This window comes from Alosa sapidissima, chromosome 3 (assembly GCF_018492685.1).
Source record: "Alosa sapidissima isolate fAloSap1 chromosome 3, fAloSap1.pri, whole genome shotgun sequence".
NCBI classification, from domain to species: Eukaryota; Metazoa; Chordata; class Actinopteri; order Clupeiformes; family Clupeidae; genus Alosa; species Alosa sapidissima.
Genome location: NC_055959.1, coordinates 15,342,795 through 15,361,396, shown reverse-complemented (window position 1 = coordinate 15,361,396; position 18,602 = coordinate 15,342,795). Strand labels below are relative to the sequence as shown.

The following is an 18,602-nucleotide window of genomic DNA, read 5'->3' as shown; positions in this document are numbered from 1 at the left end:
TCTGTGCCTTCTACCCTGATGTTGTGTATGTGTGGGAGTGTGGTAGGGTGGGGGCGGTTGGGGTGAGGGAAATTCTGGTCTATATTCCGTCTTGTATTCAGTCTTGTCTAACTGTCTACTGTATGGCGCAGAACAATTTTCCGAAAGGACAAATAATAAATCAATCTATCTATCTATCTATCTATCTATCTATTATTTTAGAAGATTTTGGTTTGATTTTGGTTTGAACACCTTTCTACGAAAATCAATCTTGGGATAAAGTAATTATACACTACTCACCCTGGGGCTCATACTGTATAGGGTTTTCCCTCTAGACCCTGCAAGTGGCAATAAAGACAATTTAGACCACCATGGCGTAAAGTATGCATGCTTAAAATGCAACAAGTACAAAAAATCATATACAGACACAAACACAATCATACACAATCATATTTTTATGTCTGTTGGACAATTCAATCATCCACACTCATCCCTCTCCTCCCAAGGGACATATGCATATCTTTACATTCAACGTAGTTTTCAACAACAACAATAACAAACAGCAATAAAGCTTTTCTACATATGGGTGTAGAATTTTTGATAACATATGGCTCCTTTTATCCTAAAGAATGTCAAATACATACCGACTGGCTCATCAAAACAGGAAAGGCTATCCAGACCAAGTCCATGTAGATCCTTCACAGTTGAAAATGAAGAGGCCTTATCTGAAAAAGATCAATAGAAACCTTACTCTAAATCCCCATCCAAGAACAATTACTATGTGTTCTCCTTTTCTTCAGTAGCAAATACACTGCCCGTGAATCAGAAATATATTGGTGTCCCAATATAATGTTTACTCATAACAGCTGGCAATAGTGATTGCATGCAGATAAGTAACCGTGCAGCAAGATTGTGTCAGCTTAATGTTACAGTTTGTGTTAGGAAACAGTAGGTGAGTGGCGTGGGTCAGCATAGGAGACGGTAGACGAGTGGTGCTGGACAGTAGGCAAGAGGCAAAAGATAGTAGGCAAGTGGCGCAGGGCAGTAAAGGAGACAGTAGGAGAGTGGCATGGAATAATAGGAAACAGACACGTCACCAACAACAGTGCGAGTGGCCTACTGTAATTACTGCTATTATTATCATTATTATGTATTATTATCAATTTGTTTTGTTATAGGCTAGACACACATTCCATATTCACTGTATAGGCTATTTCTGTCACTGTACACATGTCATCTGGAAAACTTGCCTATTTATCTAACTGTTGTACATAATTAATCTTGATCGTCTACATAACTGCTTCTTTGCACTTCTGGTTGGATGTCAACTGCATTTCATTGGCTCTGTACCTGTAGCCTACTCTTTTAAATTACAATAAAGTTGAATCTAATCTAAATCTAGCCTAATCTAATCTCTAATATTATGGGCTACACACATTGCAATTCTCTATTGAATTAAACCCCTCTCTTAATCAGGTTAAAGAAATACAAAATTATATTATAATATAAGTGAATATCTAACATCTGAGAACTGCTGTATCAGAATACAATTGTTTTATAGCTGATATGTGGCCTAAAACAATGCGCGTTTTCGCAACGAAATCTATTCACGTTCATCATGATTATCGATTATACATGCCTGGCTGATAGGCTACCTCCCAGCTGTTAGCTTTAGCCCACACTAACAATATTAGGCTACAATGTTAATTTACACAGACAACAGCTGTTTTACAGATTAATGTAACATTACATCATGCACGTTAGCTAAATTATAAGTTGTGCAAGCCTACTCTGAATTCACAGTATTGCCCATGCATAGGCTACTATTTCATGTTAAATCAACTTTAAAATGTTTTGCTCAATTGCTAGCAAAATGATCATGCTAGCGGCAGTAGCAAGGCTCACCTCATTTCCCATTTGGATTCTTCTTTTTTCTCCGTCCCTGCTCGGTTCTTGTTTCTGGATTCTGGGGTTCAGCCTTTTAAAACTGCTAGCTAGAAGGTGGCTCCTTCTAACCCACAACTCAAAGCAGGCTTAAGAGTATGAAACTGCACGTCAAAAGCATCAAATAACATTCTCGCCATTTTGGGTCGGGCTTTTTTGACAGATGACGTGGTTCTGTTGGCTCATTGAATGCGAAATACAACGTGATAGTAACACGATAATTACGTCCTGCTCAACACGTTTTTTAACAAGGAAACGTGTTACACAACACGTCCCAATAGATTAATTAACGTGACAGTGACACGTTCAGACGTGAGACTGGGTTGACTCTGGCACAACCTTCAAGATTTGATGTTTAATGGATGTGTGGATATCATTCAAACATTCCTCCATACTTTCAACAACTGACAAAATAACATTGGTTGAAACACCACTGCCCTGCCACTTTGCAACAACAGAAGCACACATATGTTTTGACACTAAAGAACATTCACTTTGATTGGCCAAGTCTTGATTTAAGTCCAAAGTTTCAATAGAATGTGCATCACCACACCCATCCAAAGGCAGAGCCGGCGTACCTGATGATGTGATGTCAGACATAGCCATTGGTTCGTCTGACCAACTTGGTTCAGTAGCATTAGTGTCAGTGTGTAAACGTTTAAGATGTCTGCGGAAACCAGAGTAACTTCTGAACTCAAAAGAACAACCATCCTGTGCACATATCAAACGTAACCTTTTGCCAGGATATAAGCCATGTAAGAGTTTAAGGTGTTGAATCAAGACCCCACCAGAGCCATGCAGTGTCCCACAAACGTAACACCTATACATTATTAATCAACTTTGCTCGCAATTCCTTTACTTTTGGGCTCTCTTTGGTGGTTCCCACATCAATATTGTAGACAGTGGTCTGCAAGAATGTAAAAAAGCTGCGAAGAGACTCGTCGTAACTCAAACTGAAAACAAAATGAACCTTGAAAAGCTCGTCGAATGCTGCCAGAGAGGTGCTTCCTTGGCATGGAATGAGCTTCTTATCCATGGCTATGTAGAAGTTGTTGATGGCTCGCTTGGAGGTTCCCGAAGCTAGCAGACATGGCTGCCGACGTTCATCTTCATTCAAGTGCTCATCAAGACTCTGGCATGACTGGAGGAAGCATAAGAGAAAGGATTATGATCAAGTCCCCATGTTCAAATGAATACACTTCTTTTCAAAGACAATACAGTGGGCCAATGGAATTACACACATTGTGAAAAACGACCAAGTTGTCTATGGCTTGACTTGCACTGATCTTGTGACTCCTCTTTCTCCCAGCTGGCTGAGGTGACAGGATGTGCAACAGCAGGAGTAAAGTGGACATATCACTGTAGCAACCTGGGTTAGGGTGGGGTTTGGAGAAGAGTCATAAAATAACTATTTAATTCTTCAGATTCAACGTTCATGCATAAAATAGGTATTTTGGAAACATCCTAACTACAAATTAGTACCCAGAAATACCCAGGTCATTTCCTAAAATGGCAACTAAAATGTTAAACTCCATGACTCCTTACACTTACCTTGTAAGTTGTCTACAGACGGCTCCACTTGCTCCTCCCTGGCAGACTGCAATAGGCGTTGGAGCAATGGTGTTTGTACAAGTGCAGCTCCTTCTTTTATCAGCTTGGGTTGGAATGAGGGCCATCTTTCCAGAAGTCTTGCAGATGTTTCAGATCCAAGGAGAAGGCTGAAGTCTTGAAGAACCTGACGCATTAAAGACAACAAAGTACAACTTAGAATAGGGCAAAAGGCAAAACACTGTTGAAATTGACAACCTTATCAGCAAATACACACTTACTAATCCTTTTGTGTCCAACAGTCTTGGGAACACGGACAAGACTTTTGCTGAAGTTGCAGGATTGTGGATAAGCCTCTGCCTGTACTGGAATGTCTCTAGCATCTTCTGGAATATTGTCTCACGATCATTGGTATGGGTCATCAGAGAAATGGCTCTTCACATGCCTCATCCTGAAGCTGATCTTGACTGATATTCCTGGCGACTGTTGGACCACCTGTGACATCTGCCTTCGGAGAACTAGATGACAGAGGACGAAGCTTAGTCTTCCGTTGGATGGTCTTGAGTCGCCAAGCGATGAATCCTGTTCCACTTTGGGCATCATAGAAATGCTCCTGACAAAACAACACATTCTCTGTAACTGCCTTCAGTAAAAGACCAGAATACTCCCTTACAAATGGCATCCTACGTCACACCACCACCCCTACATCTTTTTACCACAACCCCTATATACTGCTGACATTTGTGCGCTAACCCAGTGTGCCTGTGTAGCTTTAGACTGAGAGGAACACAACACAATATACTTTGTAATACTTAACCATAATAGTCTACATAATAAGTAGTAATTGGCTAACCCAAATGTTTCAAATAACTTACATAGCCTTTTTTAGAGAATGGGTCTTTCAGGTATGGGAACAAGGTGATGACACCAAGGGCATATTTTTCCTTAGTCAGCCTTTGTGGAATTCTCCTAAAATAAAAACTAAAATTAAAATACAATACTATTACATATAAAAAAAACAGGAATAAGGTACTTTAAGACTGGCATACCCTTCGGTTTCTGTCATGTGTGCCGCTAAAATGTTGACCATCTGTCGCCTCGAACTGTCACACAAACTCCCAGTGTCCTCATACTCTTTCATGATTGCCGCTCCACCAGCTTTCTCAAGCAGAACCTTCTTTTTTTTTATCTGATGTATTTTATTGAGCATTTATAATACAGATACATTCATTAATACATTTCAGGCTCTTTTTTGTTTACAAGTGTGTTCATAAAATGTAAAAGGATATTGTATTTTGACAAAACGAAACAGAAAAAAAAAAAAAAACAGACAAAACAGACAATGTACCACAAAGAACATACTAGGTTGACTAGGACCCTTCTCCCTCTTCCCCACCCCTGAAGACCCTACTCTTAACTATATCAGTGCTGCTTACTACATATTAAGAGACGGGATGTTGCATTGAGTTTGTATTTGCAAGATATGATGTAAATGGTTGCCAGGTATTATCAAAATGCTGAAGTCTGTCTTTTAGAATGTGCCTTATTCTTTCAAGATGGAGTGTATTAGTAAGACTGTCAAGCCACATCTTAGATGTTGGTGAGTTTACACTCTTCCATAATGTGAGGATCAGTTTTTTTGCTATTATGAGGCTGTATGAAATGAAACGCTGTTGTGCTTTGGAGAATGTCTTGAAGGTTTCAGATACACCAAGAATGATGAGTACAGGATCTGGGTCGATCACTGTTCCCATGACCTCAGACATTATGCCAAAAACATTGCACCAAAAAGAATAATTTTTTGGGCACAAGGCATAACTATGAAGATGAGTTGCCACAGAGGAGTTGCATTTATCACACATGGGCGAAACTTCAGGATAAATGTTATGTAATTTTTCCTTTGAGAAGTGCAGCATATAGATAACTTTAAATTGAATAAGACAGTGTCTTGCACTGAAAGAACAGGTATTAATCTTTTCCAGGGCACTGTCCCATAACTCGTTTGTGATTGATTCACCAAGTTCTTTTTCCCATTTGCATCTATGTATGTTGGGAGATGGAGAGCTTAATGATAAGAGAGTGTGATAAATGTGTGTAATCAATTTTGGTAGTCTTGGTGGTAGTTTCAGACAATCATCTATAGATGTACTTGATTCAGTCTCAAACTCCTTCACATGTTTTCGTATGTAATCCCTGATTTGCAAATACTGAAAAAAATTATTATTTCCTAACTCAAATTTATGCTGTAATTGTAAAAATGAGGCAAAAATACCTTGTATATATAAATCCCCAACACATTTAATACCTTTCTGACTCCAGACAGAGAATGCTCTGCCCATTCTGGAAGGGGTAAAAGTGGGATTCTTATCTATAGATAATGCAGGAGAAATAAGTTTCAGCTTAAAATGGGATCGAATTTGTTTCCAGATACAGATCATGTTGTGAATAATAGGATTGTTATTATATAATAATTTACTTATTTTAGTTGGGGCAAGCAGGACTGCAGACATTGAATAAGGATGACAGTCCTCCTGTTCCATCAGTAGCCATTTAGGTGGATGTGTTGTGGTATTAAAACAAAAAGTGAACGTCTTAATTGCTGAGGCCCAGTAGTAAAACAAGACATTTGGGAGTGCTAATACTCCTACATGTTTAGGCTTGCAAAGATATTTCTTGCTTATTCTAGGGGTTTTGTGCTCCCACAGGAAAGGACTGATTAAAGAATCCAGACGTTTAAAAAATGACTTCTTAAGAAAGATTGGAATATTTTGGAGAAGATATAACAATTGAGGGAGAAACACCATCTTTATAGCATTAATTCTTCCTATCAGAGAGATTGGAAGAGAATTCCAGAAAAGTAATTTGGACCGTAGTTTTTCTATGAGAGGGAGAACATTTTCTTGAAAGAGAGAGGTATATGGTTTAGTTACTTCTATCCCCAGGTAAGTGAATTTTTCTGAGGCGATTTTAAAGGGGAAATTGCTTAGGGGTGTCTGATCATTCATGCTGACTGGCATTAAAACACTCTTAGTCCAGTTAATTCGGTAGCCCGAAAAGGTTCCGAAGAAACCGATTTTGTCCAGAAGTAGGGGTATAGTGATTTGTGGACGTGTTATGTGGAGCAGAATATCATCTGCATACAGGGATATTTTACTAGTTCTTCCTCTAGTTGTGTAACCATGTATCTGGGGGTCTAGTCTAATACTTTGAGCCAACGGCTCAATAGCAAGGGCAAAAATTAAAGGTAAAAGGGGGCATCCTTGCCTTGTCCCCCTGTCCAATTTAAGTGGGGAAGATAAAGTTTGATTGGTTAGGATTCTGGCAGTGGGGTTTTTATAAAGGAGTTTAATTAATGACAGGAATTTTGTCCCAAGATTGAATCTACTAAGGACTTCAAATAAGTAATGCCATTCTATCTGGTCAAATGCTTTTTCAGCATCAAGTGCAAGTATAACAAGATCAGAGGTCAATCCTCTCTTTGTGTAGAGAATATTAAAGAGACGCCTAAGATTGAAGGTGGAGTTTCCTTTAGGTACAAAACCTGTCTGATCTGGATGAATTAGTCTCTCTAGCAAGGGATTGAGTCTGTTAGCTAGTACTTTAGCAAATAATTTCCCATCAACATTGAGGAGTGAGATAGGGCGATACGCACCAACTTCCTCTGGATCTTTCCCTTTTTTTATGAATTACTGTTATTACCGCCTCAGTTAGAGTTGGGGGCAGAACACCTGTTGTCTTGGCGTGCTCAAATACTCTTAATAGATAAGGAGACAATTCTTCACTAAACGCCTTGTACAACTCCCCAGAGAGTCCATCAGGGCCTGGAGATTTAGAGCCCTTAAGCGAGGAGATGGCTACCTGAATCTCTACAACTGTAAGCTCAATGTTCAGCAATTCACAATCTTCCCCGTCTAATCTGGGGAGTTTGCACTTGTCCAAAAAATCATTAATTATTCTAGGGTTTGGGGCGGATTTGGAAGTGTACAGATCAGAGTAAAATTCAAGGAACCTGTTATTAACATCTTTAGGTTTTGTGAGCATTGTGTTGTCTTTGGCTTTTATTTTGTGTATAGTCCTATCATTTTCCATTTTTCTGAGCTGTCGAGCTAAAAGTTTATGCGGTTTGTCGCCAAACTCAAAGAACCTCTGTCTGGTATACAGAAAAGCCTGACTTACTTTCTCAGACATAATTTGGTTGTATTTGTATTTTAGTGTTGCTATTTCTCTATGAAGAACCATAGATGGCGACTGAGCATTTTTGTTATCCACAGTTTTGATCTGCTCTTCCAGCTCCTTTAATTTGGTCATGTTTTGTTTCCTCCTTGATGCTTCAAATGAGATAATACTACCCCTAATAAAAGCTTTAAATGCTTCCCAGAGAATGGAAGGAGAGGTCCCAGAGATGTCATTCATCTGAAAATACAAGGAAATTTGTTCTTTTAAATATTGGCGAAAGATTTGATCTGTAAAAAGTTGGGGATTTAGCCTCCAAGAGGAATGTGGTTTATCCATGTGGTCTAAATGCAAGGAAAAGGAAACAGGGGCCTGGTCTGAAATCAAAATACTGTGATATCGAGCGTCCAGTATAAAGGGTGCAAGTCTACCATCCACTAGAAAGAAGTCAATTCTACTGTATGAGTTATGCACTGGTGAATAAAAGGAGTAGTCTCTACCTAAGGGATTCATTATTCTCCATATGTCTAATATATTTGCATTGTTTATATAAGAATTTAAAAATTCACTTGAGGCGTTTTTGGGGGGATTCCTTGTAGAGGATCTATCAAGATGTACATCTAGAACAGTATTAAAATCCCCTCCAATAATCAAATTAGTTTGTGAAACATCCGGTATTAGTGAGAAGACTTTCTGGAAAAATGCTGGGTTGTCTATGTTAGGAGCATATATGTTGACAAGGGTGAGTGAGATGTTGTAAATTTCTCCAATCACTATGATGTAGCGACCCTCTCTATCAGACATTGTTTTGCTATGTAAGAAGGGTACACCCTTTCTAATTAAAATGGCAGCACCTCTTGCTTTACATGAGAAAGCAGAATGAAAAACCTCTCCTATCCACTTTGTCCTAAGCCTATTGTGTGAGTTATTATTCAAATGCGTTTCTTGCAAAAACATAATATCTGAGGTGAGCGTCCTGAGATGAGATAAGACTTTCCCTCTTTTGACAGGGTGATTCAATCCACGCACATTCCAGCTAGAAAATCTAAGGTTCCCTATTGCCCTGGTGTTGTCATTTATAGTATCCTGCATAAGCACTGTTTGTTTGAATTTGAATATATAGCAGCATTGCTATTCTGTGCAATCTTTTAGTAGAGTCTTCATATCCCTCCCACCCCCTCATAGTAAGCCACCCAATGGCCACTACCTCCCCCAACCCATACCTCTTTTCCCATGTCAACCAGAACCACACATTAATAAAATAAAAGAAGACAAACCAAATTACTCTAGCCAGGTCAAAGTGATAGGCGCGAGCCTTCTTAGTGCAAACAAATAATAATAAAAATGCAGATAGAAAAGAAAAGAAGAAAAAAGAACAAATACTGTATACTATGCTTACTTCCGTGCACATGGCCTGCTTCTAAGATCTAACAGCTCTGAAACTTAATTCCAAAGAACTTGATTGGAGAAAAGGAAACAAACGAACATTAAGGCAGATGTATTTCACACCTGCCTACACCCAATTAGCAAATCTATAGGAGGAACAGTAAACTATTGGAGGTTACAGATATACACTTTTAGGTCTATTAATCTATTTGCTCTGCAACACCCTGAATTCAGAATCAAACAGCACATATTTGTATGCTGTATACTCAAAACATTAATTGCAATCATAATTTAAACAATTCTGATTCAGATAAGATCTGATTTAGAAACAATCAGATATAGGTACATTTCAAACATATCCCCCTTATCACATTTGTGTCAAACAAGGGAACAATGGATAACATAAAACATTTTTAGTAAACTGTATTGAGACGGAAAATAGGCTATAGCCTAGCCTAGACTAGGCCTACTGATCAATAACCCAAAACAGAACAAGATAGGCTGCACTCAATCGTTTGAGCACATTTAAAAGTAGCATCTTAACGTTTGTATTAACATAAAGGTGCCCACCAGACAAAAAAAAAATACAGTCTTCCTGTAGGTTTAGGCTACAAATGGCACAAACCTCCCTTTGGAGAATCCCCGTATCCTACCATTTAGAAAATGTAGTCTTACCATTATGTAGGCTAAGGTTAGTAGACAGGCACGGCTACTCTGGCAGGCGGTGTTATGCGTTAGTCATCAAGCTTATCAGCCAGCGAGCAAAAACTATTCCTGAGATTCCATGTCATTTGTCGAAGTCGACGGTTTTGGAGCAAACAGTCCTTCGGCGTATTCTTCAGCTTTTTTGGCGTCTGTGAAGGAAGTTTGTGTTCTGTTGAATGTAACCAGTAGTCTTGCGGGGTATAGCAGACCATACTTCACACCGGGCCTGTCTCGTAACAGCTCCCTGGCGCGATTGAATAACGCCCTACGCTTAGCTACGGCCGGAGGGTAGTCGGGAAAGATTTGGATTCTCTTGCCTTCGTAGAAGAGTTGTCTCGCCGTGATGGCTTTCCGTAGTATGCCCTCTAGCACATGATAGTAATGAAGTCTCAGGACGATGGGTCTTGGGGGCTCTTGCGGATCAGGTCTTCTACGGAGGGTCCGGTGCGCTCGATCAATAAGTGGCTTCGCCTCTAGAGATAGCACTTCTTGCAGTAGGTCAGCGACAAAGTCGCGTGGAGCGAATCCTTCTGCTCCTTCTGGGATTCCGATGATTCTAATGTTGTGTCGTCTTGACCTTCCTTCTAAGTCCTCACATTTAGTGACTAATTTATCCACCTCAGATTTCAACCGCGTTACTTGACTTTGGAGAGCAGTAATATCAAAGATCCTTGATTACTAGCAAGATAGAGCAACGTAATTCGTTACTATGGGAGCAAAACGGGACAGTTCCGGTCTGCATAAGTGGGAGTGTCACCCTACGTCACTAAATAAACTTTCTCTCTTAATAAGCAATAACAACAGATAAACATAATTGTGTTCACAGTATTATTGTCCATAATCATGTATGATACCAATGAATCATTCTTAAGGAAATTATATGAATAATTTAATTAGTCATGTGAACCGAGCTAGCTAGCTAGCTAACGCTAGCTTAAAATGCTATACAAGTGGATGGTAGTAGCTATGGCAATACAGCTATGCGCTAACAAGTGACTAGTAGTTGAAGGACTTCGCTTAAACTTAATATACTGTTGCAAATTCGCTTGAGTATAGACTATCCACTTTAACTAATGTCAGTAGTGTTATTCAGCTAGTTGTCATTTCAAAGAAATTACACTTCTCCGTTTAAAATGTTACCTTAGCTAAGAGGCTAGCTAGCATGCTAACAACCGGACAGTAACTGGCAGCAGCATGGTCTAATATTAAGTTATTTTATTACAAATCCGAACACTAAAAAATTACACTATTAGGCTTGAAATGATCCCAAACACTTACAGATTATGACACAATTTTCCAAAAAACCCTCAACAAATCCAGAAAGACAAAATGACCAATTTATTGGTAAAATTCCACAAGTCTCCATTGACATTAGTGCAGCAAGGGCTTACTCTGGTCTGCATAAAGGGGGATTTCCCCCCCTCCCCCTTGCAATAATCGAACGCGGAAATTGTCGAACGTTTGCGCCTCTCGCTCCGCTTGAACCCTCTCTGGTAATATCGTCGGACTGGAGTGAGGCTGATCTCTCTAGGTCTTTAATAGTTTTCTCGTGCGAGGATGTGTTCCCCTCAAGTGCTGTAATGGAAGTTTGAATCTCTTTTTTAGTTGTGGCAAGTTCGCCTCTTAGTTCGGTGCAAACAGTTTGTATTCGTGCATCTATGGACGAGCATATATCACCCTTAATCTGGGCAACTTCGCTTCGTAAGGCAGCAATAGCGGCTAGCACTGTACGGTTTGGAGGGTCTGCGACGTCATTCATATCACCGGGTGGCTGGGTTGTGTCACTCGAGTCCGAGGACTGAGCAGGGCCTAGTTCTTGTTCCTCATTTTTCTTGGGTTTTCCCTTTTTTGACATCTTTTCCTCTGTCGGTCTAAATATTACTCTTGTGTGTGTTTCTTTTCGTCGTTCCGAGGATGTTTAGAGCGGATTTACATGAGTTTTGTGTTATAGTAAAGACAAATATGTCAGAGCTATCGCAATCACGTCTCACTCCTCCATCACTCAACCGGAAGTCCTCAAGCAGAACCTTCTTAACAAGCTGAAATGATTAGCAAAAATATGAATCACCATCAAATATTTATAAAATGTCAATACAAAGTAAATAATGGCTTGCCTTGTTTTTACATGAATCTCAAACAATTGTATGTCTATTAAACTCATTAATTGTAACAACAACTTTAAAACTGGGAATAATCCAGAAAATCCGGAAAACAAATCTCTGCATTCTCACCTCTCTGGCTGGAGCACACTGCAACACGTCTTCCTCCAAGCGTGCTCTTTTGCACAGGCTAAGGGTAGTCCCACTATCCTGACAACGATGTGTCCGTGAGGCTAGATGAAAACTTAGGGATAGGCGACTCTAGCAAAGAGGGAAAATGCAACACATTCATGTACACTTTCAAAAATAGTTCCACAATTCCTTCTGTGCCTTTGCAAGGCAACTGTATGAAACCCCAAACCAAGCACAAATTATACCTTCATCAGAATCATGGATGACTAAGCACATGTCCTTGGTAACCAGCTCTGGAAACACATCAGCATCCACTTCCGTTCCTCCATCATCAGTCACTGTCAAGGTTTTGTCTTCATTTATGGAGAACTTTATGGAGTGAGAATTGTCTCAAAATGATTTAAATATATATAAAAGGATATATATACATATACATACATGTATAAATATCCAAATACAAAATACAAATATAAAAATGTGACATACAAATAAATAAACAAATTTATTATTTATACAGTCTATGAAATTAAAAATGGCACTACACATCAAAACCGATAATAAATCGTTCTGGCTAGTTGTTATTACTTACCTATCCATTTAATCCAGTGTCTTCAATGTCGTTAATCCTGCTAGTCATAGACCACTTGACTGAACTGAACTAGGGAAAACCGCGTCGGAAAGATTCAGTTGCTATCAGTTGATAACAGACATGTTGTACAACACTGCCATCTGCTGGTTGTTCAGTGGAGGGTGTCTTCGCATTCAAATCTAGTAGTATTTATTTGTGGATCTTGGTGTGCAGTAGGAATGTCTCAAAATTACGTCATCGACATAAAAGCAAAAAGGAGATTCACAAATGCAGATTCCACGTACAAAGTCAAGCATATTTATTTTCAAATCTCGAAAATATATTTACAAAGACACGTTTATTTATATATATTTTTTTTTTATATATAAATATTTATAAATGTATGTATATGTATATATATCCTTTTATATATATTTAAATCATTTTGAGACAATTCTCACTCCATAGAACTTCACCCGGACTACAAAATAAATAAATATATTACTATTATCCAAAATATACTGTGGTGGTGCACATTCGACAGATATCAACATTGACATTTCTCTGCCCAACTCCAATATTCTTTGCCTAGAATCGTTTAACAAGCACTAATTCAGAACACTATAGCGATTTAAATAAGGTAAATGTTAAAGTACGTATATAAATAACATTGGGACCAAACAAATTACAGACCATAATACTCTACTTTTTGCCCCTTCAACTGAAATTAATTGAGCTCCGCAGTCTGAAAAATGCATGAATATGCACGTGGCCTATTCAATAAATCAACAGCTGCATGGAAACTAAAGCTAATCTGTGCACAAATTATGGAAGTGATCGCGTAATGTTATTCACAAAGCGTACTTCATGCAGAAACTAACATGCAAATCATGACGTGATTGAATGCAACACTCTACATTACTCAGAAAAATGACATTTCCCAAACATATGGAAGCTAAATTATTGAACGTCATTGTCGTTCATTCCGCATGTTTTCTGGGATAGATCGATTCTGCTTAAAGTTACTTAAAAAACGAACAGACGGCGAAATTAGAAGAGGAAAAACGACGGCCTTTTCACCTTTTAACTAGCTCTCGTTCTGTTTTTGTCGAGACAGTCGTGGAACGTACACATGCTGCACAACTAAGAGAGTAACTTAGTTAAGTTAGATCATTTCAGCTAACATATTCCCCTTCAGCCAACCATTTCAGTTTAACGTTAAGTCATGTCACCGTAGGATAACGTTTGCCTACCAGAGGCTTACTAGTAGCTTAGACCTGAGACCTTGAATTTCCCCTGGGGATCAATAAAGTATCTATCTATCTATCTATCTATCTATCTTACTGCTGCATATCAAACTTACCTTCAGTCATGAACATATCCAAGCATGGCTCACATATCTTGACGTATTTTTTTATGTTCTGGTATTTTACCTTGATAATCATCGCATCCACTTTACTTGATGTTACATCTGTTGATGAAAAGGCAAATGCACTCCTAAGTCTACAGTTTCATAAAGAAAACAAAATCCCAGATTTATAAGTCTGAGAGTGAACACAACTTCTAATATACGTATTTTATCAACGAATGCCCAAAATAGATTAATGTAATAACTTACCACACAAAATTGTCCACCCCTTGGAGATAAGTCTGCTATCCTGCCGGGGGTTTCAGTTATGGCGGACTGCGCTGGAAGTTTGAGCGATGTGCAAAATATCCCGGATGGAACTCGTTACACCCAATTGGTGTTCATTGATCAGAACTCTGCAAATTATCACTGGCTTTTGTATCATATCTACACCAAAGGTGTTGAGAGTTTAACATCTATAACTGCAACAGTGTTTATTTGTCATAACAACAGAAATGTAACACCTGTGAATTTGCTGTGATAATTGCTGTGCTTTGGATTTACACACAACCAATATCTTTCCGTTAGCAAGAGTTTTTGCATAAAGAAAACTTCCTATTTCTCTTCCTAAATACTCAGACAGTTTAATCGGGTTCATCCCCCTGCCTCCATTGCCACTCAGTTTCAAGATTGCCTTAAATTCACTAACTCGTCTTTCTTTCACGGGCCGAGACTCTCCTTCACTCCCGGTGCCTCTATCCTTCCTTTTCCTGCGTGTCACTAACTGAAATCCATCATCCCCACTATCCATACTATCAGTAAACCCCCCCAACCACTAAATCATCCTCCGCAGACATACTACGAGAACTCGTAGCAGCCGAAAACCTGGTGTTACCACTGTTTCCAGACTCTCTCCAGTCGGTCCTCAATGACCTCTTGCCCCTCACAGGTCAGGATTATTAAGCTCTAAAACAGATTGTTCAAAATTATAGAGCTAGGCTACTGTAAAAGATTCAGTTTGTATTTTCAGAAACACCTTGGATCAAATTTAGAGATATGCAACATTAAAGATGGGTTGCCATTCAAATATATCTTGCGTGTATAGAGCTCGCTTTTATTATAATTATTGTTTTTGCACATTGAAAACATCCGGCTGGGACCCCCCCCCACTGAAGTGTCCTCTTTTTCACAAACCCAAATCTGGTCACCCTATTTCATGTGTGTATTGTAATAGTGCAATGTTTCTTAAGGCCATTAATAGTTTAATACGTGTACAAGATGGCTGTTGAATACTCACGGACTCTTAAGAACATGCTTATTATTTCAGTTTTTCACAATGTTTGACGGTGACTGAATGAGCTTAAGTTGTGAAGAAATGCAATGAAAGAAACGACAAACATCAGTTGAAGCATATAGTACGTTTTAATCTGACCAGGAGAATAAGTTTTGGAGCAGCTACAGAGACTGACTGAAAGGAATAGATGTAAAACCCTCTTGATAACAGGGTGAATGAGGAAGAGAACAAATCACCATGATGTGCAGCTTGATCTGATTTAACAACAGCAACCAGATTTTAAATGCAGATTTGTTTTTCTTATATCAGAAGCTTCAAGTGTCTTTTGTTCTTTTGATTTTTTTTTTTTTTAAACGTTGAATTGCTTTGATATACTGCATATAACCCTCAGGTTGGGTTTGAAGGAAACGTGTGTCTCACCTCAGGCAGAGATGTCAGGTCTGCAGTTTCATTCAGACATAGAACATTGAACTATTTATACTATAATAATGATAATAATGCAGTAAGAACAGCCTCAGACGAAAAGCTTCTCTGAGAATGTCCTAATATGTTGCCTACACCGTATCCCTGGGAAGAGTAAGACTTTAAGCCTAATATATTTCTCTGTTATCCATTGTCCCAGAGATGCACAAGACTTCATGATGAGACTTCATCTCACGTATGTCTAAAAATCGTTTTTTAAATTCGGTACAAGTAAGAAAGTAATTTCCAAATACAGTGGAAATTAGTTTATTTTTTGTTAACATGATTTTTCTCCAACTTTGGGACCAGGGCTACAAGTAAATACCATGAAGTTCAGTTGTGGTACAGGTTGAACCCTACTAGCCCATGGATTATACCCCATTCACTATATGACTATTTCAGGCCTAATAATAATATGGGTAACACTTTACAATAAGGGTACACAATTAAGCATTAGTTAAGTATTAACAATCACTTAATTCATCAGTATTAAGTATGTTTTCAACATTACTTAAAGGAACCATATGTAAGATTGTGGCCAAAACTGGTACTGCAATCACTTTCAAATTACTGTAGAGCGGTGTATCCCCTCCCCCTCCCCCCTGACTCGAGGTTGCCAACCCGGATGCCGAAACACTACTAACTTCATGATTAGTACATAGGTGGAGGGTGCTGCATCAGGCCAAAACACAACATGACATGACAAAACACAACACTAACATCAGTTGAGGGCTGCAACTTCACTTTTTAAAATGACAATATCCTGGCCGGACTGCTGTTGTCAGTGTATTTGACTGAACATGATTTCTTAATGTCTAGTGACATACCAGGGCCATTTTATGATTAATTGAAATACATTTCTTACATACGGTTCCTTTAATGATTAACAAATATCCTTTTCCTCATTAATAGAATCTTATTTAGTATGTTTTATCAGTGTGTTTTCCTTTGTTATAATGATGAATTCCAAATGTGTACATACTGAAATCATGATGAATTCAAAAAGTACAAACTGTAAACTAATTCATAGTTCCTTATGTTTACATACTGAACACATGATGATTTCATAATGAGTTAGAGATTATGTCAATGTTATAGGTAAATTACCTCACTTACATGTATGTCATTGGCAGTGCAATGTTATTCAGACTTCATCGGTCCTACTGTGTGCCAGCTGATACTCATTTGTTAATGCTTACTTAACATAACTTCACCAGTAATAAACATTTGTTCAACTGGAGTTCATCATTACCTACCACTTTTGTGTACCCCCAAGTAGTCATGTCCTGATACTCGTTAATGCTTACTTAACATAACTTCACCAGTAATAAACATTTGTTCAATTGGAGTTCATCATTACCTACCACTTTTGTGTACCCCCAAGTAAAGTCATGTCTCTGAAAGTGTAGGATCATTATGACACCCTCTGAATGCATGCCAAGTTTCATGGACTTCCGTTCATGGGGGGCCATACAATAAATTAATTTATGTGTTAATTTTTGTGACTGTACACCAACAGAGTTTTCTGTGAATATCTTGAGAACCGTAGGGCCTAGGATGACCAATTGTTTACGTATGTTTGCCTCCAGGGGCCATGTTAACGCATTCCATATGCACACATGTGCATAAACAGATACACACGCACACACACATATTCACAGTAATCATACGTATGCACACATGCACACAATTCAAGAATTTCTCAGAATTATGAACAGGCAAGATGGGGGTGGGGTTGTATAAAATGTATTTTACATGTGAAATCTATGGATTAATCATGTTTTGGTACTTGTTGTCTAGCAGATACCAGTGAGAATTGAGTGTGCATAATGCAATTCAGTGAGACAGTTAGAATCATATATGCCTTTCACCTTTTGTTTTTAGCCAGCTGCCAGACAAGCAGATACCCTAACTTTGCTGAATTACTGAAGCTAAGCAGGCTTAGTTAGTACTTGGATAAGAGACCTCCTCGAAAGAGTAGGTTCCTGCTGAAAGTGTTGTGGGTGGCTGGCCAGTAGGTGGCAAACTTCCCTGTGGCCAAAAGCCACCAAACAAATCAATCCCAATGCCCTATTGCAGTGACAGGTACACTGTACTGCAGATGTTTTCCTTTGCATGAATGTTAAATTGAGGTCCTGACTCACCATGGTTGTTAAAGATCCCATGGCACTTATCAGTAGGTGGTTCCCTGATTTGCTTTTTTTATGTACACATACATAAAGACACACACACATGCACACACACACATAAAAACTCACACACACACACAAAGACACGTAAACACACACACACACACACTACACATGCAAACATACATACATGCACACACACGACACGCACAAACACGCACACACACACAAACACATAAACACACATACACACACACACACACCCTCACACACATGCACCCACACATACAAACACACCTACATACACAAACACACACACACACAAACACACACACAAAAAAGCACACACACAAAAAAATAACTTACATGCAGGCACACACACTCAATAAGCACATACAGAAGCACACATATACACAAAAACAACCACACACTCTGCACACATTCAATTACAAACACAAAAAAAGGAACAAAGTAGGAATTTAACACAATTTGACAAGCGTGACTTATCTTTGTGGAAAAAATGTGCTGGACTGGGCGGCGGTCATATTTTGTACTGCTCTGCGGTACATCTAGTTTATCACAGTTTTTGATCATAAGTTATAGATGAATGTAGTTTTTGTTCAGGTCCACAGTTGGCCACTGTGATATCGAGCACAGTAATATACAGCTGTGTCTGCAGTCTGCGCACTCTGGCCAGTCAGAGTCACTGTGATACTGGAGGTGTCTCTAGAGATGCTGAACTTGTTTTTCAGCGACTACATTACATTACATTACATTACATTTGGCTGACACATTTTTAGCCAAAGCGACTTACATATATCAACTATATTACAAG

General features: G+C 38.8%; 2 protein-coding genes and 4 long non-coding RNA genes across 7 annotated transcripts in view; 1 reads left to right on the top strand and 5 right to left on the bottom strand.

Annotated features, from left to right (window-relative positions):
• The window catches only part of LOC121704901, a 589,105-nt gene that overhangs the window by 559,046 nt on the left and 11,457 nt on the right, over window positions 1–18,602 (bottom strand). The window lies entirely within an intron of this gene.
• LOC121704721 lies at window positions 281–2,245 on the bottom strand. The gene is made up of 3 exons (XR_006030623.1): window positions 1,885–2,245; window positions 624–704; window positions 281–317 (listed from the first exon to the last, which is right to left on the bottom strand). It is a non-coding gene; the product is annotated as an uncharacterized LOC121704721 (long non-coding RNA).
• LOC121704727 lies at window positions 700–17,490 on the top strand. The gene is made up of 3 exons (XR_006030631.1): window positions 700–916; window positions 1,020–1,023; window positions 17,479–17,490. It is a non-coding gene; the product is annotated as an uncharacterized LOC121704727 (long non-coding RNA).
• LOC121704722 lies at window positions 3,176–12,324 on the bottom strand. Of its 2 annotated transcripts, none has more exons than XR_006030624.1 (3): window positions 12,212–12,324; window positions 3,475–3,658; window positions 3,176–3,292 (listed from the first exon to the last, which is right to left on the bottom strand). It is a non-coding gene; the product is annotated as an uncharacterized LOC121704722 (long non-coding RNA). The 2 variants fall into 2 exon arrangements; XR_006030625.1 differs by lacking the exon at window positions 12,212–12,324 and adding an exon at window positions 3,753–3,849.
• LOC121704720 lies at window positions 3,911–12,030 on the bottom strand. Its single transcript, XR_006030622.1, has 4 exons — window positions 11,967–12,030; window positions 11,763–11,774; window positions 4,347–4,645; window positions 3,911–4,084 (listed from the first exon to the last, which is right to left on the bottom strand). It is a non-coding gene; the product is annotated as an uncharacterized LOC121704720 (long non-coding RNA).
• Window positions 8,844–11,745, bottom strand: LOC121704687. Its single transcript, XM_042085125.1, has 2 exons — window positions 11,229–11,745; window positions 8,844–10,390 (listed from the first exon to the last, which is right to left on the bottom strand). The coding sequence occupies exons 1-2, from the start codon at window positions 11,588–11,590 to the stop codon at window positions 9,799–9,801; spliced, it is 954 nt and encodes a 317-aa protein (XP_041941059.1). The 5' UTR covers window positions 11,591–11,745; the 3' UTR covers window positions 8,844–9,798.